Here is a 15,430-nt window from a genome sequence, read left to right as displayed (position 1 = left end):
ACTTTGGCCCCGGTCGTGATCTCATGGCTTGTGAGTTTGGGCCCCCTGTTGGTCTCTGTGCTGACAGCTTAGTGCTTGGAGCCTGCTTTGGATTCTGAGTCTCCCTCTCTCTCTGCCCCTCCCCTGCTCATGCTCTGTCTCTCTCTCTCTCTCTGTCTCTGTCTCAAAAATAAATAAACATTAAAACAAATTTTTAATAAAAAAATACAAAGAAACAAGTTAAACTTTATAGTTTGCATCTAAAAAACTTAACGTACCTATAGAGTTCTGGGGAACTCTATAAAAGTAACAGATTTGTGTGATGTTTCAATTATTTATTTACTTTACATCTTTATTCATTTTTGAGAGAGAGAGAGACAGAGCGTGAGTGGGGAGGGGCAGAGAGAGGGGGAGACACAGAATCTGAAGCAGGCTCCAGGCTCTGAATTGTCAACCCAGATCCCGATGCGAGGCTCGAACTCATAGACCGCAACATCATGACCTGAGCCGAAGTCAGACGCTTAACTGACTGAGCCATCTAGGCATCCCAATGACCCAGGCGCCCCAATGTTTAAATTTTTTAATAAACATGTATTTTCTTTGTAAGCAGAGGGGGAAAAAAGATAATTTTAACATGAGCCCCTCAGAAAATTATCAGTAAATCTAACTAAATCTTTTTTTAAGTGGCTACTATTTACTATACCCTTATTGTATATCAGGTACCTTTGTTTTTTCTTGTTATAGTGCCTTTAGTTCTTCCTTCCCTCTTTCTTTTAATGAGGTGTCAAGAAAAGTCATGTGGAAGGATTGCCATGGAGGACACTTGCAGAATCCTGTGTTTCTAATGTTAGTTATAAAGAGAATTACCTGTTACCCTTTCTGTTGAATTTTATGGGACATAAAAACAAAAACTAAAGTAAGAAGATATTTATGAATACGTGAGTTTTTTGTGTTTGAAAGTCTTCCATGTTTAGATGAGGTGAAGGCAGCATTAAAACGAAAAGATTGTTTAGGGAAAGCTTCCATGAGGAGGGGAAAGATAACCTGAATTTTAATACTGAAAAGAGCATAATAGTGAATGGAGCTTTTACGGTGGAAGCAGAACGGAGGGATGAGGTTGAGGAGCATTGGAGACCGAGTGATGGAAACGGTCTAGTTTATAGAGAAGCTGGTGAAGGGTTCTGAAAATTTGTGTCTGTGCTGAGCAGGACTCAAAAATAATGCTGTGTCAGCACAAAAGGAGAAGAAAACCTAGTGCCAGTGCCACAGACTGTATAGTGTCCAGGAACAGCAGAGACATTGTTAAAATGGAAGAGGACGGGACCCAGGTCCAAGTCACCATCACCTTTGCCCTGACGTGTGCAGTAGTCACCTGGCAGGCCTCCAGGCTTCCAATATTTCCGCTCCTTTCCCCGCCCACCCCCCAAATCCCCAATGTGTTCTCAGTACAGCAGCCAGAGTATTTCTTTCAAAAAGTCAAGCCACATCAAAACCTCCAGGGTCCCCCCTCCCCCCTTTCAGTCAGAGTGGCCCAAAAGGCCCAGAAGGAGCTCCCTCCTGCTGCCTATCTGGCCTCATTTTTTTCCCCTCAGCTCTTTCCCCTTGATCATTCTAATCCAAACACAGTCCTTGCTGTCTCTCAGAATCATCAGTCATCTTAAGTCCTTCCTACGGACTGTCCCTCTGTCTGGAACACTCTTCTCCCAGCTATCCATATGGCTAACTACCTTACTCTTGAATCTTTGCTCAGACGTCACTCTAAGAATGACAGGTACCTGTGACTACCCTCTTTAATGTTTTCAAACTGCTGCTTTTCCTCTACACTCCTACAGGGCTTCATTTTCTGATATAGTGTTGAATGTACTTAATCGATACATTTATTGTCTGTTCTGTCTCTTCCCTCCCTGAAGGAGTGCTGCAGGAGGGCTGGGTCTTTGTTTTATACACTGATCTGTCCCATGTGCCTAAAACTGTACTTAACCGCATTAATAGGTGCTCAGTAAATATTAATTGAACAAAATGAATGGATTTGAGAGCTTGTAAAGAGGATGGCAGGGGCGCCTGGGTGGCGCAGTCGGTTAAGTGTCCGACTTCAGCCAGGTCACGATCTCGCGGTCTGTGAGCTCGAGCCCCGCGTCAGGCTCTGGGCTGATGGCTCAGAGCCTGGAGCCTGTTTCCAATTCTGTGTCTCCCTCTCTCTCTGCCCCTCCCCCGTTCATGCTCTGTCTCTCTCTGTCCCAAAAATAAATAAACGTTGAAGAGGATGGCAGTTATAACCTAAAAGAAAGCATAGGCTAATGCAGTGAGTTTTAACTTTCCTTTTTTGCCCAAAACGTCATAGAATGTCAAAACCAGCAGGATGTCATGTACATCCCTATCACCAGTTTAGAAATTGTTTTCGGAATAGAGTTTGGATGCCATTGATAACGTATTCAACTATTACTCTAAGTGCTCGAACTTGGTTGCTGGTATGATGTTATTTGTCCTTAGTGAAAAGCCCACTCTCATGTACCTCTCAGTTTAAACCGTAGTTCGTGTCTCTAAATGGACACTTACTGTCTTCTGAAGTTAGGATTGTGCATTTGGTTCCCAGAAGAATTTCATGAAACTTTTTAGTCCCAATATGAACTGTGTTTCTTCTAACGATTTCCTTCTAGATGATGACTGGCAGGAAGCACATGAGCGCCTGGCTGAACTGGAAGAGAAGCTCCCAGCGGCAGTTAATGAACAAACGGGCAATGGAGAAAGGGATGAGATGGACTTGCTGGGTGACCATGAGGAGAATCTGGCAGAAAGGCTCAGTAAGATGGTGATTGAGAATGAGCTAGAAGATCCAGCTATCATGAGGGCAGTGCAGACCAGGCCAGTCCTGCAAGTGAGTAAGCTACTGTGATTTGAGAACTATAGCAGACTGGTGATTGAGGTGAAGTATTGAGCTTTGCCATATTGTTTCATCCCAAGAGACTTACCTGTACCTTAAAAATTGGTAACGTAGTTCCTGATCGTAGCAGTCGAAGGTAGGGAATAATGTATATTCTGGAACGCTGTGATTTCGTATCCTCAAGCAGTTGAGACTCTCTTGGGACCTTGTTCACCAAAAGCAGTTAAATGCCCAGAAAGCCCACACCATTCCAGACTTTGTGTATGTGTTTTCCTTTTTTGTTAGCCCCAACCAGGGAGTCTCAATTCCAGCATCTGGGATGGATCTGAAGTTCTGAGGCGAATCCGAGGACCACTGCTAACTCAGGTATTAAGTGTTTTCTCTTTACACAAATTCCTAGCATCTGCAGATTCCAGGTTGGCTCCTGTTGTCACCCTTTCCTTACCGAAACAACGTACAGATGTGTGTCCTGTGCCGTTATGATGCTGATTACTCAACCTAGCACTCGGAGCTGTCCCTGTTGATCATACACTTCTCAGCCTCCGTGGCTGTGCTCACTTTACCGTGCTTTAGTTTGAAAAGGTTGAAAGGGAGCCATTAGAACTCAAATTTGTTAGTTTACGATTCGATTACTTCAGTCATTTCTAGGCAAAACTGTGGGGATGGAGAACAGATCAGTGTTTGCCAGTGGTTGGGGGTGTTGGGAGGGATCAACTAAGGGACAATACAACAGAAGTTTGGGGGTGACAAAACTACTGTGCTTTGTGATTGTGGTAGATCCATGACTCCGTGCATTTCTCAAAATTCAGAGGACTGACTGTATACCAAAGAGTGAATGTTACTGGATGTGAAATAGAAATCAAACTTAAAAATAATTTCTCAAGATGTTTTTGGCATCTGTACGGATTATTAAAACATTTTAAGTTGGCCATGAGCTAATTTTCTCTTCTCTCGCGCTCTTTTTTTTTTTTTTTTTTTTTTTTTTAACTATTTCCTTAATTAGGAAATGCCTACAGTGTCTGTATTAGAATATGCCCTGCCTCAGAGGCCCCCACAGGGCCCAGAAGATGATCGGGACCTTTCTGAGCGTGCTTTGCCGCGGCGGTCCACATCACCTGTCATCGGGAGCCCTCCTGTTAGAGCCGTCCCCATAGGCACCCCACCTAAGCAGATGGCTGTACCCAGCTTCAGCCAACAGGTACCTCTCATTAACAGGCACTCAGCCCAGGATATTGGGAATCTGGGCAAAATTATTTGGGAAAATGGCGATGCCGGGAGGAGGGTGGACGTTTGGGGTAGGCATTAGAGTAGAAAGAGAAGTAGCCAATTAGAGGAGAAGTTAGTACAAACAAGAGACACATTCCCTAATGCCCTTTCCTGGTGCTGCTCCTGGTGCTGCTGCCTATTAAGTGGGGGAGAAAAAGGGTAGTTGAGCACATTTAGCATCTATATCCTTTTCAGAGTGTTTTGCTGGCTGCCCAAAACATTGGCAGAGAGGTAACTGAAAGCTGGGGGGAGTGGGAACACACAGCATTGTCCACATCCCTTTTTACCTTTAAGATATCCCTGCTTTCCCTAGAGCCTGTGCAGTCCTGTTCCATAGACTTTCCTCCACCTGAAACCAGCAGCTGAAAAGGAAGGCCAATTTGGAAGGTATGGGGGGAGGGTGGTGTTGGTATGGCCTAGTTAGGCTCAGTATCCTATGAAACGGTGGAGTCACAATGTATCACAAAAGAGCTGAGCATGGCGGCCATATCACAGGGGCTTCAGAATAGGACTTAGTTAATCCTCCAGCTTTCTTATCATTCCTTCTCCCTCGCTGCTACCAAAATATATCCTCTTGCAGAGAATTTGCAAGTCAGAATATCTGCTGGTACCTCCCTCAGATAGCATGGAAGGGTGGGGATAACTGGAGAATTAGCTAAATCTTCTTCAGTTGCAAGTGGCACGTTGCTTGATGTTTATGAGAGGAAGTAACCAAAGGTTCTTCTGTGAACCCACAGCCATAGCGATTTGATTAGAAGTAGGGCTTTGCATTAAGTTCGCGTGTCTACCGGTACTTGAGGGGAGGGGGTGTAGGTGGAGGAAAAACTGACTTCATTGAGTGTAGTTGTGTATATGTTTGTCCTGATAGATCCTGTGTCCGAAGCCTGTCCATGTCCGGCCCCCGATGCCACCGCGCTATCCTGCTCCCTACAGTGAGAGGGCGTCCCCAAACCAGCTCTGCAGTGTCCCGGTATGTCATTCTACAATCTCGTGAAAGCACGCAGCATGTAGTTTCTGAGCGCTACTCATATATAGGCAGCTCCTAAATAATGCAAGCTTTTCATAATCTCCGTGCTTGAGTTTCTAGATCTTACAGTCCCCAGGTAAGTAGACCTGGTTCATCGCGTTGTTTCCTACCTGAACTTTTTTGTATCTTTGAAAGCCCAAACTCGGCCTGGCCTGCTATTTCAGTCCCTATCCTTTTTCAAAGTCACTTCCTTTTTCAAGTTACATGAGTGTCGTGCTTCATGATTTCTTTTATTTTTATTTTTAATTTTTATTTTTTTTTTATAAATTTTTTTTAATTTTTTTTTTCTTTTTTTTTTTTTTTTTTTGAGACAGAGCATGAGCAGGGGAGGAGCAGAGTCCAAAGCAGAATCACAAATTCACAGAATCCAAAGCAGGCTCCAGGCTCTAAGCTGTCAGCAGAGAGCCCGATGCAGGGCTCGAACTCACGGACCGTGAGATCATGACCTGAGCCAAAGTCGGATGCCCAACCGACTGAGCCACCAGGCGCCCCTTTATTTTTATTTTTAATGTTTGTTTATTTTTTTATTTTAATTTTTTTACATTTATTTATTTTTGAGAAACAGACAAAAGCGTGAGCCGGGGAGGGGCAGAGAGAGGAGACACAGAATCTGAAGCAGGCTCTAGGCTCTGAGCAAGCGGTCAGCACAGAGCCTGATGCGGGGCTCTAGCCCATGAACTGTGAGATCATGACCTGAGCTGAAGTCGGACGCTCACCTGACTGAGCCACCCAGGCGTCCCTAATGTTTGTTTATTTTTGAGAGAGACAGAGCATGAGTGGGGGAGGGGCAGAGAGAGAGGGAGACACAGAATCCGAAGTGGCTCCAGGCTCTGAGTGTCAGCACAGAGCCCCACCTGGGGTTCCAACTCATGTATTGCAAGATGATGACCTCAGCTGAAGTCGGATGCTTGACCAGCTGAGCCACCCAGCTGCCCCATCGTGCTTTCTGATTTCTAGCATTGCTCTCTTTTGTGTTCCTTCCATGGGTAGCTTGACTATACAGTTTGAGCATTTTTATATCCAAGTTTATTCAGCATTCCTACCGAATTCTTTGTTATATTGATTTACCTGTTTCGCAGAAAGCATATAACTGTCTTTTTTTTTCCCCCTTAGAACTCTTCCCTGCTGGGTCACCCTTTCCCTCCTAGTGTTCCTCCTGTCCTCAGCCCCCTCCAGAGAGCACAGCTTCTGGGAGGAGCACAGGTAAGGCTATGATTAGCCCAGCTCACGAAGAGCTCTCTTACTTTCTTGACATTCACTAGATGATGTCCCTCTTTGCCATTAATCAGTCTCTACTGCCTCCCAATTTTCCCTACACTTTATTCAAACAAAGTTATTGATGGAAATCATATTCACTTTTGTAAAAGCAAGAGGACTTGCTGATGAACTAAATCTGAGATCTTGTCCCTCTTTCTAGCTGCCGCCTGGACGGATGTCTCCCAGCCAGTTTGCACGGGTTCCTGGATTTGTTGGTAGTCCGCTTGCCGCCATGAATCCCAAGTTGCTGCAAGGGCGAGTGGGGCAGGTGCTGCCCCCAGCGCCGGGCTTCCGTGCCTTCTTTAGTGCTGCACCCCCCGCCCCACCGCCTCCCCAGCAGCACTCCCCCGGCCCAGGGCCTCACCTGCAAAACCTAAGGTGTGCAAACACAGGCCACTGTTTATCTGTCATAGTCATTGAGGCTTAGTGTTACAATACAGAGGCCTCATGATGTTTGCAAGGGGTGGGTTTTGAGATGTTCCTGTATCCTCAGCTTGCCAAACACAGAAATGTTTGACAGCCTCCAGGCATTCTTCCAAATTAGCATTTCCCTAAAGTCACATGCTTCCTGTGTATATTTGCACCTTGCTGGTTAATCACCTCTTTTATTTCTTCTAACCTCTCTCAGGTCTCACTTTATATCCATTTTACAAACACTCGGACATACGCACAAAGTGCTTATGGCTTAACAAGAATTACCGTATGTTAAAGAACAGAGATACAATACAGATGCTAATCTGAGTGCTAGCTAGGTTGCTCGCTTCTGCTCTGGTTTTATAACAGGGGTTCAAGTTCCTGCTTCTAGGGAAATTATGTTTTATTACATACTGTATCATATCAGGATTCCTCAGAGAAACAATCTTTAAGATATATATACACACATACGCATGTGTATATATATATGTATATATGTATATACGTGTATATCTTCATAAAGAAAAGATTTATTTTAAGGAATGGCTAAGGAAATCCATAGAGCAGGCCAGCAGAGTGGAAATTCACATAAGAGTTGAATTTGCAGTTGAGTCTGAAATTTGTAGGACAGGCTGGCAGGTTAGAAACTCAGGCAGTTCACTAACTTAGATTTAACTTAGATTTAAATATAATTAAAAAACAAAAACTCAGGCAGGACCTCTGTGTTCCAGTCTTGAGGCCAAATTCCTTCTTGTCTGGGAAATACCAGTTTTGTTCTTAATGCCTTCAACTGGTTGGGGGAGGCCCATCCACATTTTCAAAGGTCATCTTTTTTCTTAATTAAGGTTTTTAACTATTTTGAGAGAATGTGTGAGCAGGGTAGGGAAAGAGAGAGAAGGAGAGAGATAAACCCAAGCCAGCTCCACACTGACAGTGCAGAGCCCAACATGGGGTTCGACCCACAGAACTGCAAGATTGTGATTGGAGCTGAAATCAAGTCGGATGCTTAACCAACTAAGCCACTCAGACGCCCCCTGTTGATTAATTCTTAATTAATCACATCTACAAAATACTTTCATAGCAACATCTAGATTAGTGTGTGACCAGAAAACAGCTGGGTACCATAGCCTGTAGCCAAGTTGACATAAATTGATGGTCACACATATATTTTCTTTCTTTCTTTCTTTCTTTCTTTCTTTCTTTCTTTCTTTCTTTCTTTCTTTCTTTCTTTTTGGCAGCAATTATTTGTTTGCTTGTTTATTTTTGGTGTGGAATGCTAGGGGGCTATTTTATTTTTTTAATTTAATTTATTTTTTAGTTTACATCCAAGTTAGTATGTAGTGCAGTAATGATTTCAGGAGTAGATTCCAGTGGTTCATCCCCTGTGTTTAATATCCAGTGCTCATTCCAACAAGTGTCTTCCTTAATCACGTATATTTTCAATGTCTCTCCCAAAGATTTGAAAATAAGCACATTAAATCTTTTAAGAGACTTCTGTTAACAGGAGTGAGAAGAAAAATAGTTACACTATTTACTGCTAATTCACTCAAATTTTATGATCCTCTTCTTAGGAGTTGAGAATTAATCTCTGTAGAAGACATGTAAAAACACAGTTGTCTTTTCCTTCTGAAAGATCTGAGAATAGACTTGAACATTCCCTTGGGTGGACATGTATGAAGTTACCCTGTACTGACAACATTCTCTAAAATTTCAAGTCATCAGTGGGGCGCCTGGGTGGCGCAGTCGGTTAAGCGTCCGACTTCAGCCAGGTCACGATCTCGCGGTCCGTGAGTTCGAGCCCCGCGTCGGGCTCTGGGCTGATGGCTCGGAGCCTGGAGCCTGTTTCCGATTCTGTGTCTCCCTCTCTCTCTGCCCCTCCCCCGTTCATGCTCTGCTCTCTCTGTCCCAAAAATAAATAAACGTTGAAAAAAAAAATTTTTTTTTAAATAAAATAAAATAAAATAAAATAAAATTTCAAGTCATCAGAACAGTAGAATTGGAAACCTTTCCCTTTTTTCTCAGGTCTCAGACCCCGATGTTTAGACCAGACACAACTCACCTCCATCCCCAGCACCGTCGGCTCTTGCATCAGAGGCAGCAGCAGAACAGAAAGTAAGTACCCATCCTGCTCCTTTGTGGTTTTTTAACTCAGCTTGTAGTTTTGACAGTGCTACTAATTTTATGTTTATTTATTAATTTTAGAACGAGTGGAGGAGGGACAGAGGGAGGGAGGGAGGGAGAATCCCAAGCAGGCTGTCCACGTCCAGCATGGAGCCCGATGTGGGGTGGAACCCAGGAACCATGAGATTGTGACCTGAGCCGAAATTGGTCGCTTAACCAACCAAGCCACCCAGGCATCCCCATCAGAAACACATTAGATCTGATTTTTTTTTTTTTTTTTTTTTTTTTAGTCATTTTATACTCCTTACCAAGTTCTTACCATACTCTTAACTACCTTTTGTTTATAATCTCAGCTCAGAGGTAACTTTGAAACATAATGGCTAGCCTTAACTTCAGTCTTCAGTAAAACCAAGTCACTCTGTTTTTGCCTGTAATTTAATTTCACTCACAAATATAACTGTGTATTTATATAGGCAGCCCTGGCTGTAGAGCAGACACTGTGGTAGGTTTTGAGGATTAAAAGAAAAACAGGACATGTCAGAGTCCTGACTTCACAGACCTGGTGCTCTATGATCATTCATATACAGAAAATAAGAAAAGTAAACATAACTTTGAGGTTTCTTTAACCTTCAGTTTTGTGGTTCTGTTTGTGTAATTCCTTCTCACTTTCAAAGAAGTTCTAGGATACTTTCAGCAGGGGAAAAAAAGAGGCTCTTAAAATAAGACATGAAAAGGGTACACCTTAAAGGAAAAGATCAATACATTTGACTGTGTGAAAATATGAAACTTGTAGTGCCTGTAGTTAACAGTATGGTTTTACATGCTTGAGATTTGTTAAGAGGGTGGATCTCATTCATGTGGAATGTCTTGCCACCAAACAACAACAACAACAAAAACAGTGGGAGATCCAGAAACCCTGGTGGGTATCGGATACATCTGTTACCCCACGTGTGGTGATGGTGTCGAAAGGGTTCGTGCGTGTCCAAATGTACAAAATTATAGACGTTAAATACGCACAGTTGTGTATCAGTCATACCTTAGTAAAGCTGATATGATTTCGCTCATATGTGGAATTTAAGAAACAAAACAAACGAACAGAGGAAAAAAAGAGACAGACTCAGAATTCTAGAAAACAGACTGGTGGTGTCCAGAGGGGAGGTGGGCTGGGGGAAGTAGAGGATGGGGATTAAGGAGAGCACTTGTCGTGACGAGCACAGAGTAACACGTGGAACTGTTGAACATCGTATCAGACACCTGAAAGTCAAAAACAAAGAAAAGATTTCAAGCCCACTTATAATCAGGAAAATACAGATTAAAATTAGATAACCATTTTACATCATCAGATAAGCAAAATTTGAAATGTCTCAACACTCGTTGTTGGCAAGAATGTTGGTTTTACAGCCTCTTGTGAGAGAATTTGGTAGTAAATAATAAGGTTGAAAATGTGGATACACTACAACCTAGCAGTTCTTTTTGGTATACACCTGGGTATGCTGTCGACATGGATACATATGAAGAAGGTGATGTTGAATTAGAAGAAACTTATCCAGTACCATTTATGTAAAACTTAAAGGCACAGAGAATAATACTATATAATATTTAAAGATGGACACACAAGCAGTAAGTCTTAAAAACGTTTCAGGGAGAGTTCTCACCACGTCAGGATGGTGGTTCCTCTGGGAAGGGAGGGAAGCTGGAAACTAGGGTCCAGACGGGGTTCAAGAGGGCCTTCAACTGAATGTTGTGACAGTATGTTACTTAAATGTTCCTGCATAAAACTCTATAGAGCTTCTTAGTTAGAACTAAGCACAGTCTGTTCCCTTTTCAACCAGGAGAGCCTCTCACTATTCACTAAAAGGTTTCTATATATGCAAGTTTGGGCAATTTTTTTTCCCCACTAAGTCTTGGTGGTGGATAAGTGAATGTTTATTGTGGGCTTTTCTCTATATTTGAAGTATTTCATGATTTTCAACAAGTTAAAAGAGAAGTTTATAGACCGGGAGTCAGTTGGCCTGTGTTTCACATCTCCTTGGCCTCAGTTTGTTGTCTTCAGTGGAGACAATAAAACTCCCCACTTGTTAGGGTTCTTGTAGGGCTTAAGCAGAAGGCCACAGGTGAGAGGGCTTAGCACATGGTGAGGCACTCCGATCTCCGTTACTTCCCTCAGTGTGTGTTGCGTAGCTCTTTCTTCTCAGATTCCGGCAAGACTCAGTTCTCCTTTTTTAACAAAAGCAAAGTGGCATCTTTTTTTTTTAACTTGGCCTGGTTTGTTCCCATATTGTTATGAGACCCAAGGAATGCCCTGACTTGGAGTGAATGAGCCCTATGTTTGTTTTTCAGTCAGCATCGGAGTCTTAACGGTGCGGGAGATAGAGGAAGTCACCGGAGCAGCCATCAGGACCATCTCCGAAAGGACCCCTACGCCAACCTCATGCTGCAGCGAGAGAAAGACTGGGTCTCTAAAATCCAGATGATGCAGCTACAGAGCACTGACCCCTACCTGGACGATTTTTATTACCAGGTAAGTGACCGACCAGTCCCTCACTCTGACGAAGGCACTCGTGGAAGTCTGGTAGGCTTAAATACTGACAAATTTCTCTTTGGAGGTAGTTTTCAGGGGGTTAGGAACTACCTAAACATATTCTGTCCTCTTTTCAAGCAGGAGAGCCTCTCACTATTCACTAAAAGGTTCCTGTATATGCTTTTAATTTCTTACAGAGGCTGTCACACCCAATGTCTTGAAATAGTTCTTTCAGTTAAGGATATTGGCAGTCTGGACGCCTGGATGGCTTAGTTGGTTAAGCATCTGACTCTTTTTCTTTTTTTCCAGTGTTTAATTTGAGAGAGAGAGGGAGACAGAGGATCCAAAGCAGGCTCTGTGCTGACAACAGAGAGCCTGACGTGGGGCTTGAACCCACAAACTGCAAGGTCGTGACCTGAGCTGAAGTTGGATGCACAACCGACTGAGCCACCCAGGCGTCCCTAAGTGTCAGGCTCTTGATTTCAGCTCAGGTCATGATCCCAGGGTCGTGGGATTAAGCCCCATGTCAGGGCTCTGCACTGACAGCACGGAGCCTGCTTGTGATTTTCTGCCTCCCTTTCTCTCTCAAAAATAAATAAACGTAAAAAACAAGAATTTTGGCAGCCTGCGGTGCCTGAGCAGCTCAGTTGGTTGAGTGTCTGACTCTTGATTTCAGCTCATGATCCCAGAGTCATGGGAACAAGCCCTACGTGGGGCTCTGCACTGAGTTTGGAGCCTGCTTAAGATCTCTCTCTCTCCCCCTCTACTACTCTCCCCTGCTTTCTCCCTCCCTCTCTCTCTCAAAAATTTAAAAACTAAATAAAGTTAAATCAAACTTTATAAAGAAGGTATTGGAGGTCTGAAGATATTTCCATTGATAATTGGCTTTTCTGAAGGCTGGGACTTTTTGAGAAGGAAACATCTAGCGGTCTAGCAAAAATTAAAGATCAATACACCTAAAGAGTTCAGGTTGTTAACTGCCGCTGGCATAATTATGTAAAGAGCAGCCATACTCTGGGCTTATGTTGCAACTGAAATCACCTTCTCGTGTGATAGAATTACTTTGAAAAACTGGAGAAACTGTCAGCTGCTGAAGAAGTGCAAGGTGAAGGCCCTAAAAAGGAGCGTACCAAGCTCATTACCCCTCAGGTGGCCAAACTGGAGCACGCCTATAAGCCAGGTAAGTCCCTATCCCTCGGTCTGTATTAGAAGACATTTGACATGCTGCTGATACGATAAAATATAAACATCCGTGTAGATGGCTGGATATAGGGCTGTTCGAAACTCCTTCATCAAGGACTGTTGTCCTTACGTGCAGAGGGCAGCCTTTTCTGCAGCATGGCGTGAGTGGTCCAGCAGATGCACTTGTAGATCCTTTAAGACTTGAGATTCCGTAACTTTTTCAAATGTGTTATAATTTCTGGTATCCCTATATAATAAAAGGGAAATACTTCAGAGTGTCATTATTATTAACAACCCCAAAATGGGAAAAGATCGATTTTAATAAGAAATCACGTTAGATATGTAGGTTTTTGTATCGAATTGTTAGGCTGTGAGGAAAGACCAGAGAACATAAAGGTCTTTGGAAGCGGCCCACCTGCACCGCTGACTTCCTTTTTGGAAATGTTTTGTCTTTGCAGTGCAGTTTGAGGGCTCTTTGGGAAAGCTCACTGTCTCTAGTGTGAATAATCCCCGAAAGATGATCGATGCTGTTGTGACATCTCGGAGTGAGGATGACGTAAGTGTCAGCAGAATTGTGCGGGTCGTCACTACTGTTCTGGAGGTCATTGTGGAATGGACTCATGCATAATGGAGTCGGTTGTTGTCTAACTAGGAGCGTCCTACCTGGCATGTCCTGGCTTTCTGGTTTCCTGCACAGGGACTGAGATCTAACACCTTCACCTCTAAGGCAGCCAGGCAGGACAGGGGGCGGCAGGAGTCTTTAACCTGGGTAACTGGCTGCAAACAGCATCAGCTATCTAGTGCAGTTCTTAAGATTACCATTTTCTATGTGCTCTTAAGATTTTCCTGGGATTATCTTCATCTTTACTGTATCCTACCATTACCTTTTGCCCATCTGTAAATTCAGTTTAATCATTTGTGTGGGTTAGTTCATTCAGTTCTGTGACCTTTGTCCAGTTAGTGTTGTTTTAGATTATTAACTTTGGAAGAGTTAGGATTCTCTTACGGTTTTGTCACAAATGGAACTATATGTACACACTTAGGAGGTTATTTTTAACAGAGGTAAACAGTTCACACTGAATAGTCTTGTCTTTTTTTAGGAGACGAAAGAAAAACAGGTTCGGGACAAGAGACGAAAAACCCTGGTCATAATTGAGAAAGTAAGTTTTAAAATCTGTTGCTGTCGTTAGTTTCAAATACGGAACTCTCAAATGGATGTGTTCGCGAGAAGTGAAAAGTAGGGAGTGGTGTCCTGTGATTGCAGTTAATGAATATATTCTTCTTACACACCTGCTGTGTACCCGAGCGCACTAGAAAAGAGTGTGCTGCACCTCACAGAAAGAACACTGCTACAATCAGAAGTACCGGGATTTGTTCACACTTGTTCAGTTAACCACTGAGTGTTTTAGTTAGGTCACCTTCTAAGAAAATGGGAATAAAAATTATGTGGTTCCACCTGTGAATCAATGTAGTTAATTAAGTCAGTCCACACGTATTTACTGGGTACGCCCTGGGTGCTGGGCACTGGGCTAGATGCTAAGAACAGAGTAAGTAGAACCGTGTAGGCAATTAAGTCGTGAAGCGTAAACACCCTGTTGCAACACCATGGCATGACCGGCCTGCGATTCACATCTTCTCCATTTCTAGCTGAGCCTGTGACTTGAGGCAAGCTGCTTAACCTTTCTGTGCTGTGCTCGTTTTCTTCATCTATAAAAATGGAGCTGGTAATAGTCTCTCTCTCACTGGGCTGTGGAGAGTATTTGGTGAATGAGTACGTGCAAAGTGCCTAGCACAGTGCCTGGTATCCAGTAGTAAAGTGATTGCTGTGTTTATTAATATGGGGCATCACTTGGAGCAACGATAAACATCATTTATGTTAGAATGCCGTTCTTGCTGCTGTAACATTGGCAAAGTGTGCAGTCATTCACTATGGATACCTCCTGGGTTAGAGGTCACGGAGGGACAGCAGAGGGGCGCCTCGGTGGCTCAGTCGGTTAAGCGGCCGTCTTCGGCTCAGGTCGTGATTTCACGGTCCGTGAGTTCGAGCCCTGCGTCGGTCTCTGTGCTAACAGCTCAGAGCCTGGAGCCTGTTTCAGATTCTGTGTCTCCCTCTCTCTGACCCTCCCCCGTTCATGCTCTGTCTCTCTCTCTCTGTCTCAAAAATAAATAAATGTTAAAAAAAAAAAATTAAAAAAAAAAACTAAAGGAGGGACAGCAGACAGGAATTCTTTAAGTTACTGCACTGTGTTTTTCTGGATTTAAAAGAGCACCTTTTTCCTCTCAGTCTTACTACAATTCGTTTTCAGTCTTCTGTCTTTACGTGGGGGTCCTAAACTGTGAAACTGTTTATCTAATACTCTGATCCTGACCCAGCATGCTGTGGCCTGCTTTGTGTTTCACTCAGACCTATAGTTTACTCCTTGATGTGGAGGATTATGAAAGGCGGTATCTCCTAAGTCTAGAAGAAGAGCGACCTGCCCTGGCGGATGAAAGAAAGCACAAAATTTGTTGCATGTATGACAACCTAAGGGGGAAATTGCCTGGACAAGAGAGGTAAGACTTGTACACTTGGAGGGACACATGAGGCCAGCTGGAGTCCTCACTTGGCTGACCTGAGCTTTCCACATTTCTGTATTTTGGCTGGCCTTCCTTACCATCTCAGGAAGCTCAGAGTGTATCCTTCCAGCCTGACTCAAATGCCATGTCATATAAAGCATTTCATAATCCTTCCCAGCCAGGAAAAAGAAAATCTCTTTATTCTGGATTCATATATTCAACACCC

At 43.4% G+C, this 15,430-nt stretch overlaps 1 protein-coding gene across 1 annotated transcript in view; it reads left to right on the top strand.

The window, feature by feature from the left end:
- PATL1 (PAT1 homolog 1, processing body mRNA decay factor) overlaps positions 1–15,430 on the top strand; it is a 32,445-nt gene that overhangs the window by 7,017 nt on the left and 9,998 nt on the right. Inside the window, exons 3-14 of the mRNA XM_045485344.1 lie at positions 2,637–2,854; positions 3,146–3,226; positions 3,864–4,058; positions 4,995–5,096; positions 6,267–6,356; positions 6,571–6,788; positions 8,847–8,936; positions 11,286–11,466; positions 12,523–12,646; positions 13,107–13,204; positions 13,749–13,808; positions 15,053–15,201. Coding sequence (XP_045341300.1) covers positions 2,637–2,854; positions 3,146–3,226; positions 3,864–4,058; positions 4,995–5,096; positions 6,267–6,356; positions 6,571–6,788; positions 8,847–8,936; positions 11,286–11,466; positions 12,523–12,646; positions 13,107–13,204; positions 13,749–13,808; positions 15,053–15,201 — 1,606 coding nt within the window. The remainder of the gene's footprint in view (positions 1–2,636; positions 2,855–3,145; positions 3,227–3,863; positions 4,059–4,994; positions 5,097–6,266; positions 6,357–6,570; positions 6,789–8,846; positions 8,937–11,285; positions 11,467–12,522; positions 12,647–13,106; positions 13,205–13,748; positions 13,809–15,052; positions 15,202–15,430) is intronic.

The sequence above is a fragment of the Leopardus geoffroyi genome, chromosome D1 (genome assembly GCF_018350155.1).
Source record: "Leopardus geoffroyi isolate Oge1 chromosome D1, O.geoffroyi_Oge1_pat1.0, whole genome shotgun sequence".
In the NCBI taxonomy this organism is placed as follows: domain Eukaryota; kingdom Metazoa; phylum Chordata; class Mammalia; order Carnivora; family Felidae; genus Leopardus; species Leopardus geoffroyi.
The sequence above is the reverse complement of the archived record's forward strand: the minus strand, read 5'-3'. Positions and strand labels throughout refer to the sequence as shown.